The 15,956-nt window shown below is 32.4% G+C and overlaps 1 protein-coding gene across 2 annotated transcripts in view; it reads right to left on the bottom strand.

The window, feature by feature from the left end:
• Window positions 1–4,343: 4,343 nt before the first annotated feature.
• TMF1 (TATA element modulatory factor 1) overlaps window positions 4,344–15,956 on the bottom strand; it is a 28,258-nt gene continuing 16,645 nt past the window's right edge. The window contains exons 9-17 of one of the 2 annotated variants that reach the window (XM_007192426.2): window positions 14,299–14,391; window positions 13,429–13,585; window positions 9,570–9,762; window positions 8,656–8,725; window positions 8,329–8,421; window positions 7,364–7,465; window positions 6,948–7,100; window positions 5,678–5,803; window positions 4,344–4,980 (exon numbers count right to left, since the gene is read on the bottom strand). In XM_007192426.2, coding sequence (XP_007192488.2) covers window positions 4,837–4,980; window positions 5,678–5,803; window positions 6,948–7,100; window positions 7,364–7,465; window positions 8,329–8,421; window positions 8,656–8,725; window positions 9,570–9,762; window positions 13,429–13,585; window positions 14,299–14,391 — 1,131 coding nt within the window. In that variant the 3' untranslated portion in view covers window positions 4,344–4,836. Of the gene's footprint in view, window positions 4,981–5,677; window positions 5,804–5,842; window positions 6,565–6,947; window positions 7,101–7,363; window positions 7,466–8,328; window positions 8,422–8,655; window positions 8,726–9,569; window positions 9,763–13,428; window positions 13,586–14,298; window positions 14,392–15,956 lie in introns of those variants that run through there. The other variant, XM_007192427.2, reaches the window with a different exon arrangement.

Below are 15,956 nucleotides of genomic sequence, written 5' to 3'. Positions count from 1 at the left end.
GAAGCACAAACATATTTAAATATTAAATTCAAAAAGATCCAACTAATCGATCAAATTCACAAGCCAAAAACCTCGCTGTTCATCTTGGATGACAGAAAGGAACCAAATTTAATTGTGAGAACTGGTAAATAAAGGAAAAGAATGAAGCAGATTTATCCTGTCTTTCCTATATGAATTATGATGCAAGTAACCAAATAGTTGATGAGGTAAAGTTACTTTTTACAGAAACATTGCAGACTTAAATATAATAATCAAGTCCTATGTCTGAAATTTGCTTCAAAATAGTCAGTATGGGTCGAGAGGAAGCACACATGAAGTATAAATGAAACAAAATGGGCCATAAATTGAATGCTGTTAAAGAGTAAACGTTAGTAAGTATATGGCATTCGTTATCTGCTGTCTCTTTTATGTAACTTTGAAATTTTGAATAATCATAATTTTTCAATTGCACTACAAGTTTGCTAAATGGGTTGTAAGTTTGCCACTCACATATTGGCATTTTGGATAGCTCACAGTGTTAGCAAAATGCTGAACTATCGGCAGAATATAGCTTATTGGTTCTCTGATATATCCAACTGCTTAAACCATAAATCAAAGGTATTAAAATGTTAAGCAAGCAAATTTTGACTAAATTTGATCTTATGCTACAGTTGATCTATATGCTTATGGTTTTACAGAAGAGCAGTAAGAGAAACAGCATTGTTTAGTTAATGGTTCAGAGCATGGACTCGAGCCAAACTGCACAAATTAGAGTCTCAACTTTGCCACTTATTTGCCAGATGACCTTGAGCAATTACTTAACCTTTCTTCATTTTAAAAATGGAGATGATAATGGTATCCACTTTAAAAAGCTTATTTGAAGATAAAGTGCAGGTATACAATCCCATTTCCAAAATCCTTGGTACCGTATGTGTTCCTGATTATTTTTTAACAGAATAGGGTATGCACACCATCTTACTACCTAACACCCTCACTGTGTCCTGGATCAGCACCCCATACTCTCACACAAAATGCAGCAAAATGCATGAATACTCACACTAAGTGAGATAAAGCCTGTAATAGCCTCATGTCAGTGAAGGTCAGGCTTTACTACCAAAGCAGATTTGACCACAAGCTTATTAAAGAAACATTTGGTTTTCAGAGCTTTCTAGATTTCAGAACAGTGGATGAGTGATTATGATCTCATATAAGTGAATTCCTTAACAATAGCAAAGTAAGCACTGTGTTTCCTATTATCACCTATGACCACAGATTTTTTTTAAAAAATATGTTATTTGTGAAAATTAAGACTGTCATTTCAAAAGAGACAAATGGGCATGGCATTGTCTAAAATTGAAAGGAACACCTCTATTCACCATGCTCTGCCCATCACTACCTGTCAAAGAAGAGAGTTTAATGTTAAGCAAACAGAAAAACCTCCCATTAGCCCTTGCTTAGTATTATTTGAGGACTGAAAATGAAATTTACCTTAGTTGGCAGTAGGTCAACATGGGGAATAAATTCTGGACAGCGCTAAGAGTAAATCCTCTGTATCACAATTGTGGATTACTGAAGCATTGTGAGGTTTTTGTTTTTTTTTTTAAAAAGAAAAGTAAGTATTAAGAAGAAAGATACATTTAATTTTTACTCATCTTGTTAAAGGGTCTTGATTTGCTAAAAGTTAAATGGATATGTGTAAAAGCAATAGCTTAAAAGTACTTCAAAGGATCAAAGTTGCAGAGTTTAACAGTACAAGCAATATGAACTCAAGATAACTTATGAATAGAGGATAACTTATTTTATCTGTTATTATTTGAATATAGAAATGTTTTATGACTTTTAGAAGAATATCTTGATACTGTTTAAGACTCTAAAAAGACACAAATCATCGTTACAGTAATTACACCAGTTAGTTACAAGAAGTAAATTCTTAGAATTATATTTTCCAAAAACATGTCTTCATTAGAAAAACTATATTTAATTCTAATAAAACACTTAGTAATATAACTCATAAAAATTTGGGCTTATCCTTATTTTCTTAAAATAAGAATTCCAAAGTTATATCTATCTTCATAAAAGAAAACTATCTTCACTCATTGGTACTGACCACTCTAAATTATGTTAAAAATGAAATACATTATTACTATTTTAAAATCTTTATTCAAGTCAGATCCATGCTTATTATTTACATTATCTTTCATTTAGGATTAAAATATTATATCCATCTGTAGTTTAAATCATACTTTTAGCCCTTTACAAAATATGAAGTTAAAGTTGTAATAGTTTAAAACTGAATAGAATTGGGGACATTAGATTTTTAAATGAAAATGAAAAATTATGATACATTAGAACATACATGTACACATACTAGACAAAGAGTGGTAGAACAAGATAAAATATTTATAGTAATTTTCTATTTTTTCTTGTGGCTATTTTCTATATATTATAAATCACATACTTTTAATAAGCATTTAAATAAAACTTTCAATTAATAAATCAAATGCCAAATGAAGGATTACAAGAAAAAAATTTTCCTGAACTTTTCTTTTCACTTACTTAAACTACATGTTTTCCTAGGTTAGAAATTATCCATATTTAGAATATCTTAAATCAAAGTATAGATACATTTGATACATCCCCATATGTTAAACACTGTATAACTGGCAGTTCTCAAAAAACAGGTAAAGAAAAAGAAAGAAATGGTACTCCCAATTCAGCTTCCCAAGAGTTAGAAGGATGCCCATAGTCTGTGCTTAGTTGTCTATATATGAAACAACAATGTTCACACTCCTCTATTCTTTGTTTATATTCTTGACATTGTTATCATTTATATTACCTATTTTCTTTCAAGAATGCAAACATCTGACTGCGATCTATTTTCTTTATTAAAATATAAATATTTTCTAGAATATGGACAGATATGTTTTAATGACAAACAGCAAAATATAGCAACCAATATTCAATAGGTATTCTGCCACTTAGTGGAGTTTTTCAAGAAAGCAATTCAGTACACCTTCTCAACTTACAAATGTATTGAGAAATCTAAGTGTATAATAAAATAAGATCTGTATGAACATCAGCTATTAATTTGTGGATAAAGAACAATATATGGTAATATACAGCCGAAGACTTAAATATTAAATAGCTGTTTATCTTAAATTAAATAAACTGAGAACACTTTAAAATTTTAAGTTGAGTTGATTTTATTAATGTTAATATGGATTAAGAAAAGAGAATGTATAATATTATAAAATTGAAAGGTAAAGGAATTTTATTTCAATCTTTTCTCCACAACTGAAGGGTTTTTGTTTTTTTTTTTCCTCACTAATGGATATATTAAAAGAACAATTTCATAATTCCTAAACTTCTAGTTTCAAACACTTGACAGAATTTGCAACTTAAGTTTCCTATATTTTCTAATTCTGCACATTTCTTATTGCTATCAGTCTTGTCATTCTCTGTCAGCCCCTGGAAAAAAAAAAAGCTGACAGAAAGCTATTATACTGCTTTTTACCACTAAAATATAGAAAATTAATTTTATGAATTTGGCTCACACGGAAAGAATATTTATTAATGCTACAAATCAGAGATTCACTGACAGAAATACTGTCTTGAATGCAAAAAGAACAAAAATGAGGTCACTTGAATTGCCCTGAAAGGCATTCTAAAATCTTCAACATGGCTTACCTGTAGCTAAAGTTCTAGTGTTTAAAATGTAACTAAAAGTTAAGTGAGTGTTCTTACTTTCAAGTAAAGGCAGCTAAATGACTTTCAATAATAAAATGTATCAAAATATTTCACAAGTCTAAAACACAGCTGAGAGGAAGGCATAGTTATTTTTTCAGCTATTCCACACTATTTTTCAGTTTAAAGTTTCAAGAAAAAAATTAAATGATAAACCACAGAAAATTGCAAAATACCAAATTTAACTCCTATAATTTCTCTATTTTGTTATGAATATTATTATGAATATCAATCATATACTTTTAATGTGCCAAAAATAAGGCTTTACAAAATGTGAACAATTAATTTTTAAAAAGAAAATTATATTAGTAATTTAATTACTTTTGATTCATTTTATAGGGTAGTAAAACAATACGTCTTCAAAACTACTAAAATGTTAATGATACCATCACAAAATGACTGTAAGTAGATTTTTCCACTATTCAATTATGCCTAGATAACTTTGAATAGCTATAGCTTTCTCCAAATAGGAACCAAAATTTGTACAGACTTAATCGTGAAATCTGAGTGAAATAAAATTTGAGACCACAAAACGTCTAAAATTTAAATTATTTACCCTTTAGACTTCAGAGAGTGTTTTTTTTCCCAAAAGAAAAAAAATTAGTTCAAGATCTAATAACTGCAGGTTTAATAATTTTTTTACTTGAACACAATGTCCATTTTCATGAATAGTAATTAGACGCACTGAAGATTTAAGTGTGAAAGATTTCAAAGTGTCAATATGTTACTATCACTCTTTAAATGTTCTCAATATATACAAAAACATATAAATTATAGATACAATTAGTTATATATCTACAATATATAACACCATTCTCCTTCCCTAACCATACTGACATGAGGATAAAGTAATAAATCTCTGCGCTATTCAAGGCAAAAAAAAAAAAAAAAAGACTGTAAAAAATAAATCTTTAAAGAATAGTTTTAAAAATAAAGTCCAAATACTGCACAAAATAATTTAACTGGAAATATTACTATATACTATAAAACAATTTTTTTCAATTTTTTGAATGCTAAATTCCACTTTCTAATTCTATAAAAGAATTTATTGGATATCTGCACTTAGATATTAAATGTTTACATTCAGTTTGATGGGAATGTAATTTTCAGAAGTTAACTGAGCCTTTGTCTTAAAAGTTCATCTATTTGAGTCTTATACATATTTTTTACATCTTCAAGATCTAATCGAAGTTCTTCTGCCTCTTCTGCTTTTTCTCCATACATCTGCAGAATAGTGTTGTATCTTTGATCCAAATCCTATAAAATATATTTGTTTACAATTTTTAAATAACTGTACAGAAAATCTTTAATATTATATTTATATTATCATAAATGAGCCACCAGTAAAGACATTACAATCTAAATAAAAGTATATAGTCATCTCTCATAAAAATTAAACTCACACCTCGGTCTGTTGGAACAAAAGAATAAAAAAAACAAAATAAGCCAGATGGCTATTAATCTTACATATCTTTTCACTAAATCTACAATTCTCCCCATATATAGCTTAATCTATCTTTTGTCCCAGTAATTTCAGCATGTTTGATGAAATTTCAGTCTCTATGGTTCACTGTGGTTTAAGTATTACCTGGCATTTACCCCACAAGAAAAGTCAAAAGAAAATCTATTCTCATATATGGCTTAAGAGCAACTTCCAATACCAAATATGCTAATTGTGAGGATACATATAACATCAATCAATAAAATACTACTCAGATCATGCAAAAGTTCAGGATTATTAATGAGCCTTGGCCAAATGAAATCTAGTTATTTTCCTGTGCTGAGACTAAACATGATTGTGAACATTACTCTGAATGTGTGATGTGACAAGCAAGATAAGATTCATTTTTAAAGTTCTTCACTCAAATATTAATACTCTTTAATTATCAAAGAAAACACTAACATATACATACGTGTTTTATGTAAACTAAAAATAAGAGTGAAGAATACTTACTCTTAGCTGAGTTCGAAGTTTGGGTATCTCCTTCACTTTCTCTTCAAGTTCATCATTTTGATTTGTTAATTTAACTAGCTCTTCAGCCATTATGGAGCGTGTTTTTTCTAGATTGCCAATTTCTAGCTGAGAAACATTACCAGGAAGTGATTTAAATCAAAATATATCTTGTTTAATAATCCCACTAATATAAACATATTTAATGTGCTATTTTTTAAGAAATAGGTATGTGAACATATAACCATAAGCTAGCTCCTGGTAAAAGGAAATAGAGGCACAAAAACGGTTTCAACTTTCCTCAAAGGTATACCATTTATAGGGTTTCCTATGAGAGATAAAGAACTGAAGAAAATTTAATCATCTGTTTGAAACATGCAACTCTACATTTTTCTCTAAGGAAATAGCATATATTTCAGTTATGCTAAATTACTACAAAAACCCAGAGAAATAAAAACAAACTTTAATGTAGCGCCAACCATGTAGGTCACGTTGGTAGAATCTAACATCAACTACCAAAGAAGTTCATTTGTGCCCTTAAGCGTTAACAGTGGGCTACACAAACATAACAGGTAATTAGATTATTCTGATCTATTTTCTTCCAATTCAAGGACATCTTCTTTAATACAGTAATATTTTCAACTAAAATCATATAATAAAAATAGAAGAGGAAAGTTCCACTTTCGAGTGTATCAAGTTTAACAATGAAAACAGGTAAAACGTTTTAACATTTGTCACCGCATTAAGTTTCTGAAAAGCAAGATAAGATGGGAGGATGCTCCACTCACCATGTTTCCTTTCATGTCTAGGATGTTATAGTTCTAATCTCTCTCATCACCTTTACTCTCTCCTCATAGGGGGAGCTGGAGCAACTTACCTAAGCGGAGAATCTGGGAAGAATAAAATGGCTATGCTCAGCTCAGCAACTTCCCTTTTTTCGTGTTTGGAAAAAGCTGCCTGCAAGGAGCTCTCTGCTCCTAGATGCCTCTAAGTCTTATCGTGGCAGGCTGTTGCACATGGGGTGGCCTACTCCAGCCAAGCATTTCCTGTGACAGTCTCCCAAATTCTGGCACTCAGAAGGCCCATTGAACTTTCATCCTTGGCTAATTTCTCCAACCAACCTTTATCGTTAATATACGTGATTTACTTGGGGTTTCACGTGTCACTATTTCATTTTCTCAATTTGTTCAGAATGAAGGTGGAAATGAAGGGTGCTACTCATTGGGCCTCAAAATTTCATTTACTTCTACAGCACATTTAATTTTTATAATACCTGTAAATGAGTAATTTCTCCTTCCCTTAGCTTTAGCTGAGACTGTAGATTTTCAATAATGCTTGATCCTGCTCCCATCCTTACAGCATCATAAAGATTGCTTCCATTTGCTGATACAGACATTGGTCCAAATGAGTGATCATGAAGCTCATCCTGTGTTAATTAAAGAAAGCATATATAGTTATTCAGTTACTACAGACTGTGCATAAGTGTCAAACAAAATGGTTTGGTCAATTCTTACTTTAAAATGTCTATGACTTTCTCAAAGGCAGAAAACCATCTCTATTTTCTCAGTGCAATTAGCACTCCCTTACAAATACGCAGATAAATTGCCTATAGAATAGCAAGATCACGGTGAGAGTCGAACTGCTATCTGCACACTAAGAACTAAACACGTGTAAGAAATAAAACATCACCTGAGACATAAAAGATGTTTGTAGCCCTGCCATATCAACTCCACTTATCGAACTTGAGCGTGACATTGTAGGAGTGCTAGAAACAGAAAATGGCTTCCGTTCCTTAAGGTGTAAAGAAAAAAAATTCAGTTCAGATTAAAGAGTAAAATGATAAATAAAAAAGCAAGAAAGTTTTCTAGGATCAATGACAACAAAGATTCATTCTAATTTCCTCATAAAATGTTACAGATATCTTAAGTCTTATCAAAGGCACAATATTTAGTAATTTAAAAGTGTAGACAAACTTGGTCAAATCATCTCATTTATATTATAACAACATAATTTGGTTTATTTTTAATGGAATGAGAATGTTTTTAATGGAACAATTATATGAACTAATTGCTTCATATTATATAACATACTATCAATTAAACCTATTCTTTAGAATAAGATTACCAATGAGATTTACAAACCATAAAGTTTCTGGCTTATCCATTTTATTTTTACTGTATTTTTTTAAACCAAATAAATTCAAAAGGTAATTTCAATCAATGCACATACAGGTAGTTTTAATGTATTATGCTTACTACCGAGTATACGCCAATCCTTTAAATATAGGAAACTCACTTTAGAAAAATTACCTCCATTAACCAGAAAGAAAGTGAACAAACCAGTTTCACTCCCAAGGTGCCTATGGGCCAAATAAGGTGCATCAGTGTCAGTGAGAGACCACAAAAATTCATTTTAAAAGGGGCAAGAGGTTCTGTCATTCAAATCCTAGAAATCACAGATGTCTTTGCATAATCTCAAACTACTTTGGATCCACTCTGAGCAGAACACTGATTATACTACTAGAATTCATCACTCTATTGATTTTAGACATAAGAAATGGTATTTATAAAGTGTAGCTAAAATTACAAAACAATTAATGATTAATCACAACAGCTATTAACTGGTTACATCAAAAAGAAAACAAAATTTAATACCTTTTCTTTTATTGCTTCTTGAGTGAAAATTGCTTTCTTCCTTTCCTGTTCAGCTTTCATTTTCTCCATTTCTAACTGACTATTCAACAGTGTCTAATGGAGAGAGAGATACAGTTAGATACTTTCTGTGATACTAAGTCATCATCATAAGTCAATCTCAAAGTTTAGGAACATAAGGTATACACTCCTATTTGTTTTACTACTAAAGATCAAGTTCCAAAAGCAGAAACATCACCCATTTTATCTTGTCATCTCATTAGTTCGCTACCATCCCCAACCATTCTCTAATGGAAGCCCTAAGAGGTGAGCGAACACTAATCGAAATACCTTTTCTTTCCTTGTCTCTTCAAGTGTTCTTACATATTCACCTTTTAGGTTTTCTAATTCAACCTGGTACCTATTAAGCCAAAGGGAATTAAAACAAAAAAGATGATAGTACAGACTATTAAAAACTCACTACTTTATTAACTCCAGTTACATACTTAGTAGTCATTTTTATTATCAGCTTTATTTTCCAACTGTATTTTCCAGATGACTTGGGTTTTATTCAAAAACTGAACTACTACTTCGTGTATCTTATTTATTGGTTCCCTGGATTAAGATTTCATTTAAAAAGAGACTTTTTTTCTAAAGAGAATTTTGAATACCACCATTCTACAATATGTTCAGATCCTACAAAGGCTTATTAGGGAGGTCTATGAAAATGTCTGCAAAAGTTCATATATTTTACTTCATGAATCATTTTTACTTGACTACTTTTTTTTAAAGTAAAATTCCAAGGAAGAACTCAGAGGATAAAACCCCTAATCACAGCCTTAATATAACTTCACATAGATGGATTTTATAGCTTGTGGTTTCCAAAGAGCCCAGACATTTATTTAGAAAGACTGGAACAATGTTTAAACCCCTGTAATATAAAAATAACTCCAGTGAGTGGTCTTCAAACTATTTTGTGGTAACAGACTCCTTTAAAAAATCTGATTAAAGCAATGAATCCTTTCTCTGGAAAATGCAAATACATTCAGAACATGTCACCCAATTTCAAGAGCCTATGCAAGGTTCAATGAATCCTGGTCCTATCTTGGTATAATATCCTATTACTAATGACTCTGACTTTAAACACTAAAAATATGTATTTTCAGTTCTCAGTGCAATTAAGCTAAAAACCAACAACATATGTTTTTAAAGTGCTTTAAAATGTCATGAAACTACCAAGAATAACACTCAAGAAACATGCTCACCTATTATTTTCATCCTCTAGTTTTCTTAGCCTATTTTTCTCTGATTCTAGCTGGGCCTGAAATCTACTGTTTTCTTGTCTTAAGAGAGAATTCTGTGACTCCATGGAAGACATTTGAATTTTGTTGGCAAGAAGTTCTTCTGTGGCCGCACGTTCTCTCTCAACTGCTGCTGCCAACAAGGTCTGGGATTCACCTGATTGTAGGGTAAAAAAGAAAAATCACATTTACATACATTCAAGAGGCCAAGATACCAGGTAGATTCTGACTTCAAACTTTTAATGATGCAAATAGCCACACTTAAAACTGTAAGTACTCATTGACTAAGGCAGGTCTGCCTACAGAGACAAAAAAAATCTTAATTTATATGTGCTTTATCATTTTTTTCACCAAAATATTTTAATTTGAAAGTGGAGTCATGTATCAACAGAGTAGTGAATCAACAAACAGTGCTGGGTCAATTGGATAGTCAAAGGAGAAAAAAAAAAAAAAAAAGAACCTCAAACTAACCTTCACACAGTATATGAAAATTAACTCAAATGGACCACACACTTAAGTGTAAAACAAAATATAATGAGGGGAGGGGTAAAACGGGTGAAGGGGATTAACAGATACAAACTACCAGGTATAAAATAGGTAAGTTACAAGGATGTAATGTACAGCACAGGGAATATAGTCAATATTTTATCATAACTTTATATGAAGTATAATCTATAAAAATGTCAAATTACTGTTGTACACCTGAAACTAATATAATATTTTAAGTCAACTATACTTTAACTGAAAAAAAAAAAAAACTATAAAACTTTTCGAAAAAAACAGAAGAAATCTTCAGGATCTAGGGATAGGCAAAGAGTACTTATGTTTGACACAAAGAGCGTGAGCTGTAATGAGAAAAACTGATAAACCGGACTTCTTCAAAATTTTAAACTTTTGTTCTATGTGAAAAAGATGAAAACACAAGCTACAGACTTGGAAGAAATAAATGCAAACCATGTTATCTAAGACTAGCATCTAGAATACATAAAGAAGTCTCAAAACTCACCAGTGAAAATATAAACAATCCAATTAGAAAATGGGCAAAAGACAAACATTTCACCAAAGAGGATGTACAAATGGAAAATAAGCACATAAACTGACATTCACCATCTTTCATGAGGAACATGCAAATTAAAATCATAATAAGGCGTCACTACACACCTGTCTGAATGACTAAAAGAAAAAATAGGGACAACACTGAAAGAAAATGATGGCAAGGATGTAGAGAAACTGGATTATTCTCATAGATACAGCCACTTTGGAAAACAATTTGGCATTTTCTTAAAAAACTAAACATGCACCTACCCATACAACCCAGCAAATGCACACTTGGGCATTTATCCAGAGAAATGAAAAATTAAGTTCACACTAAAACCTGTACATGAATGTTCACAGCAGCTTTATCCATACAAAGTCTAGATCCAGCCCAGACATCCTTCGTCAGGTACGTTTAAACAAGATGTGCTACATACATGGAAAAACACTCAGCAGGGACTTCTCTGGTGGTCCAGTGGGTAAGACTCCGTGCTCCCAATGCAGGGGGCACAGGTTCGATCCCTGGTCAGGGAACTAGATCCCGCATGCATGCCGCAACTAAGCGTCCACATGCCACAACTAAGAAGTCCACGTGCTGCAACTAAGAAGCCCTCATGCCGCAACTAAGACCCGGTGCAGCCAAAATAAATAAATAAATATTTTTTTTAAAAAAAGAAAAACACTCAGCAATAAAGACTAAATCATTGATACACACAAGAACTTGTATGAATCTCCAGGAAATTACACTGAGCAAAAAAAGCCAATCCCCAAAATGTCACAGGTTATACAATTCTATTTACATAAAATTTTTTTTTTTTTTTGACAGTGCCATGCGGCATGTGGGATCTTAGCTCCCCAACAAGGGATCGAACCCATGTCCCCTGCAATGGAAGCACGGAGTCTTAACCACTGGACTGCCAGCGAAGTTCCGCATTTACATAACATTTTGAAATTCCAAAATTTTAGAAGTGGAGGATTAGTGGTTGCCAGGGATTTGAGACAGGGAGGGAGGGCCATGAGGGTGCTAAGTATGATTTTAAAGGGCAAAATGAGGGATCTTTGTGGTGTTAGAACTATTCAATATCTTGACTGTAGTGATGGATACATGAACCTACACAAGTGGTAAACTTGTATAAAACTTAATATACACAAAAACACATATACATACATACACACAAATGAGTACCAGTAAAACTGGGGAAATCAGAATAAAATCAGAAGGTTGTTTCAAAGTCAGTACCTTGATTGTGATATTCTACTATAATTTTGCAAAGTGTTAACATATGGATATTGGGGAAAGCATGCAAGGGACCATTCTATATCATTTCTTATAACTGCATATGAATCTACAGTTGGCTCAATTGACAATTACAATTAAAATAAAAGGACTAGTGGATAAAATTCTGAGATTTAACAAAGGCAAGAATTTTCATATTTTTTCGCCACCAAAGTAGACCTAATAATATCTCTATTTTACATTATAAATTCCGTTCTGTACTGTATCTATGCTCTTGTTTATAGCATTATACAGTACGTTTGTCCTGTGGCTTTGCCTACATTCCAGCACAATACCACATATCCCTGAGGCTGTGTAGGCTCCAGTTTAAAAGCCACAAAAATAATGGCTTCTTGCTTTCATTTTATTGCTAAATATTTGTTTCAGAAGGTGTCATTTTCAGATATCTCATATTTCATAACAAATGGGTCTCAAAAAGTGGTCCAAGATAAATGATAGACCTAAAATTAATACCTAGAAATTAAACAATATATGAAGGTTCATCTGTTCAGTGATCCTTCTTTTTGAGCGGATAAATCTATTTCCAGACAAAATCTTACATGGAGCTACAAGGGGCAAAAAAAAAAAAAAAAAAAAGGATAAAGGAGGCACTACTTTCATTAAAGCAGCCTGGAGGGAGCCCAGCAGCTTACTTATCAAGCTTCCCTCTCACCATGACAGCCAGCCCTAAGACATACAAGGGATCTACTGAATACTGTTTGAAAGCCACTAATCTAGTTCACCCCTCATGATTTTCAGGGTGTAGTCCAGAGAAGGTTAAGTGTCTTGCTCCAGACTGTGTGACTGGGTGATTCAAAACAAAACATAAAAACCCTGAGTCCAAGTCTCCTGACACCCATTCACGTCTGCTTTTATCACTACACCACGATGTCTCTCAAATTACAGTTAATTTTAGGCATAGAATGGACACAGGAATTTTTCTCCATTTGCTAGCTTCTGGGATATCTAATATGTACATATTCTGTGCTTGAATAATATCTTAGAAGAATAATTTTCTTTTTATTAACAGCACAGAAGGGCAACCTAGAGCATTTCTGTAAAGAAGCAAAATATGGAATCTTAAGACTCCACAGCATCTGTCTACTAGAATTTGACCTTAATCTAACTTAGACCTATCTCTGCTCTTGGAATTCTACCACTGACTAGAATCATATCCGATCTCTACTTCCTACACTACTGTAGACAAGCTAGAACGAGGTCAGACTTAGCAATGGACAAGAAAACAGTTGAGCACAATAGTTTGTAAAAATGAATGTAAGAATGACATGGAAGTATTTTAGACAGTACCAGACACATCGTGTAAGGAATGTTTTGAAAGAGTCAATTAAGGTATTAGAAAATAAATGTAAAAGAGGAGAAGAGGTAAAAATCTACAAGTTAGACACAAAATGAAACCATGAGATCAAGTGAATTTCAATTTCATACCATTACCCTAACTCTAAAACGAGATAGAAGGGCTTCTACATTGAGCTTAAGAACTAAAGCAGTTACCAAGTCTATCAGAAAGATTCTTCTCTAACGTCTCCCATGATGACGTCTGGGACCCTAGAGTTGCTTGCAAATTTTCTATCTGTCGAAGCAATGGTCTTGTTGTTGATGAAACACTTTGACTCAGTTCTTGGTTTCGATTCTCTGCTTCCTGGAGTCTCTGAATCATGACATTCTTAAGTCATTACTACTGACAGCAATAAAAACACTAAAAATGCTAGCAAAGAAACTTTATGAGAGATTTCTGGGAAAAAGTATTTCTCCAAGATAAAATGATTTTTTATTAAATTATTTTCTAACTATTTAATCCTTAAGTTACAGTTAAGTTGCACAACAGAGTAAATAAATGCTTCTTTACAGAGCATTTCTAAGATAAAGACAGCCTTTGAATACCTTAAGATAATAAAGAGTATCATCCAAACCTCCCAGTAGTTGCCTCCTCATCCAAATATTTCTAAGTATTTATAAAATCAGAAAGATCATTCTGAGGGGCATTTCCTTCCCCTTTTCCTGTACATGTTCATTGACTGAAATTAACAGAGTAGTCGCATAAAAACTAGGCATTGCTTATCTGCCCCACAGTAATCAGAGACTGATAATAATTAATAAATCGGCCATTACAAATGAAAAAACAATACTGAATATACTACATATCTATCATGATAAAATTATTTTCTAGAAAACAAAATTAGGGCTTTTCTTTTACATTTTTAAGGTGCCCACTCTGATTTTATTCACATAAGCCACAAAAATACAGCAAATGATAAGTATGGGAGTAATCTTCTCAACTCTAAGAACATCACCCCACTGAGTCATTTTTTATTTCTTGAAAAGCGCATCTCAGATTTGTGTTTAGGGAAACTCTGACAGTACCTGCTGGAGTTCACTGATCTCATGACGTAAATAATCCTCTTTTCTGGCAGCTGCTTGCTCTGCACGTTGCAGTGCCAGCCTAAGGTCCCCCACCTGTATTAGGAGAACCAACAACACTATCACATCCAACATCACAATATTATCTATAACTTCCTGCTAACTACAAACTTTGTATTGTGTTGGCTTACTGTTCATGTATAATACTCTTTACTATCCAATGAGCTTTTACGTATGATTACCACACATCCCATTCTTCAGGCAATCCCCGAACCATATGTATTCAATATGTACTTAGGAAAGCTCAATAAGGCGCACACACACACACACACACACACACACACACAAAGCATATAAATATGTACAAGGCCCAGCCACTGCCATACAATATAGGAGGAAAGACAATGCATCCATAAACGTTTGCAGTGTAAGGCAGAATGTGATAGGAGCTATATGAGCTATAAAAACTAGCTGCTATATTCATACACAGCTGCACAGGTTGTAAACTGCTACAGCCTTTTTGGAAAGCGTTATGGCAACATAATCGTCAAACTTCTTACATTCTTTCATCTGATCGTCCTAGTCCTGAGAATTTACTCTATGGAAGCAGATCTGTAAACATACAAAGATGTTCTCTACACTGTTAGCTAGACTAACAGAAACAAACAAAACAAGAAATATTGTTAATATCTATTAGCAGTAATTTATTTTTGCAAATGTGGATACAACATGAATATACCCAATAAAAATTAAAATGAACATAAAAAACATGCAGAAATGTACAACTTAATCTTAAATGAAAAAACTATAAAATTATATATATATATATATCAATTATAAAAAATATGTACATGGAGATAAGGACAAGAAGTTAATACACAAAACTGGCAGGACTTGTAAAAGGTGATGATTTTTTGAATGGTAACCCCATATACTCTCTATCTCCCATTCCCCCAATTTTTCGTTATTACGTTCGAGTATTTTTAATTTAAAATATTAATATTTTATCTATCCCAGTGAGGGAGTGGCAGAAGCACAAGGGGTGTATGGACCATGGTGTAATGTACAACAGCAAAATATCGGAAACAACCCAAATATCCATTAATAGGAACTGACTGAATGGTATATTCACACAATGATATACTATAAAACTATAAAAAGGAATTTTTTAAAAAGCTCTATGCTCTACCATGGAATGATCACCAGGATGTTTTATTAGGTAAGTAAAGCAAGCTGTAAAACAGTATGAATAGTAAACTATATGTTATGTAGGAATGATGAGAGAGATACAAACAAATGTGTGTGTAAGTGTAGGTGTGTATATATATGTGGGGGGTATATAAGTAAATGTAGATATGTATGTTTTCTTGCATTTACAAATAGAAACACTAATAAAATGGTTATTTACAGGCAAAGAAAGGGAATAGGGAGGGGCTAAGTTGGAAGCAAATGTTATCTTAATATATTTTGTTATACAGCTTTCACACTTTGGAATCATGTAAATGTTTTACATATCCCTGTGAAATTAAATCAAAAGTGCATTGAGGTCAATGAGGGAAGAATAGTCTTTTCAACAAGTAGTGCTGGAACAATTTGATATTCACATGTAAAAGACCTAAATGTGAGAACTAAGATTATAAAAACTGTAGAAAGAAACAGGT

This window comes from Balaenoptera acutorostrata, chromosome 10, assembly GCF_949987535.1.
Source record: "Balaenoptera acutorostrata chromosome 10, mBalAcu1.1, whole genome shotgun sequence".
NCBI lineage: Eukaryota > Metazoa > Chordata > Mammalia > Artiodactyla > Balaenopteridae > Balaenoptera > Balaenoptera acutorostrata.
The sequence above is the reverse complement of the archived record's forward strand: the minus strand, read 5'-3'. Positions and strand labels throughout refer to the sequence as shown.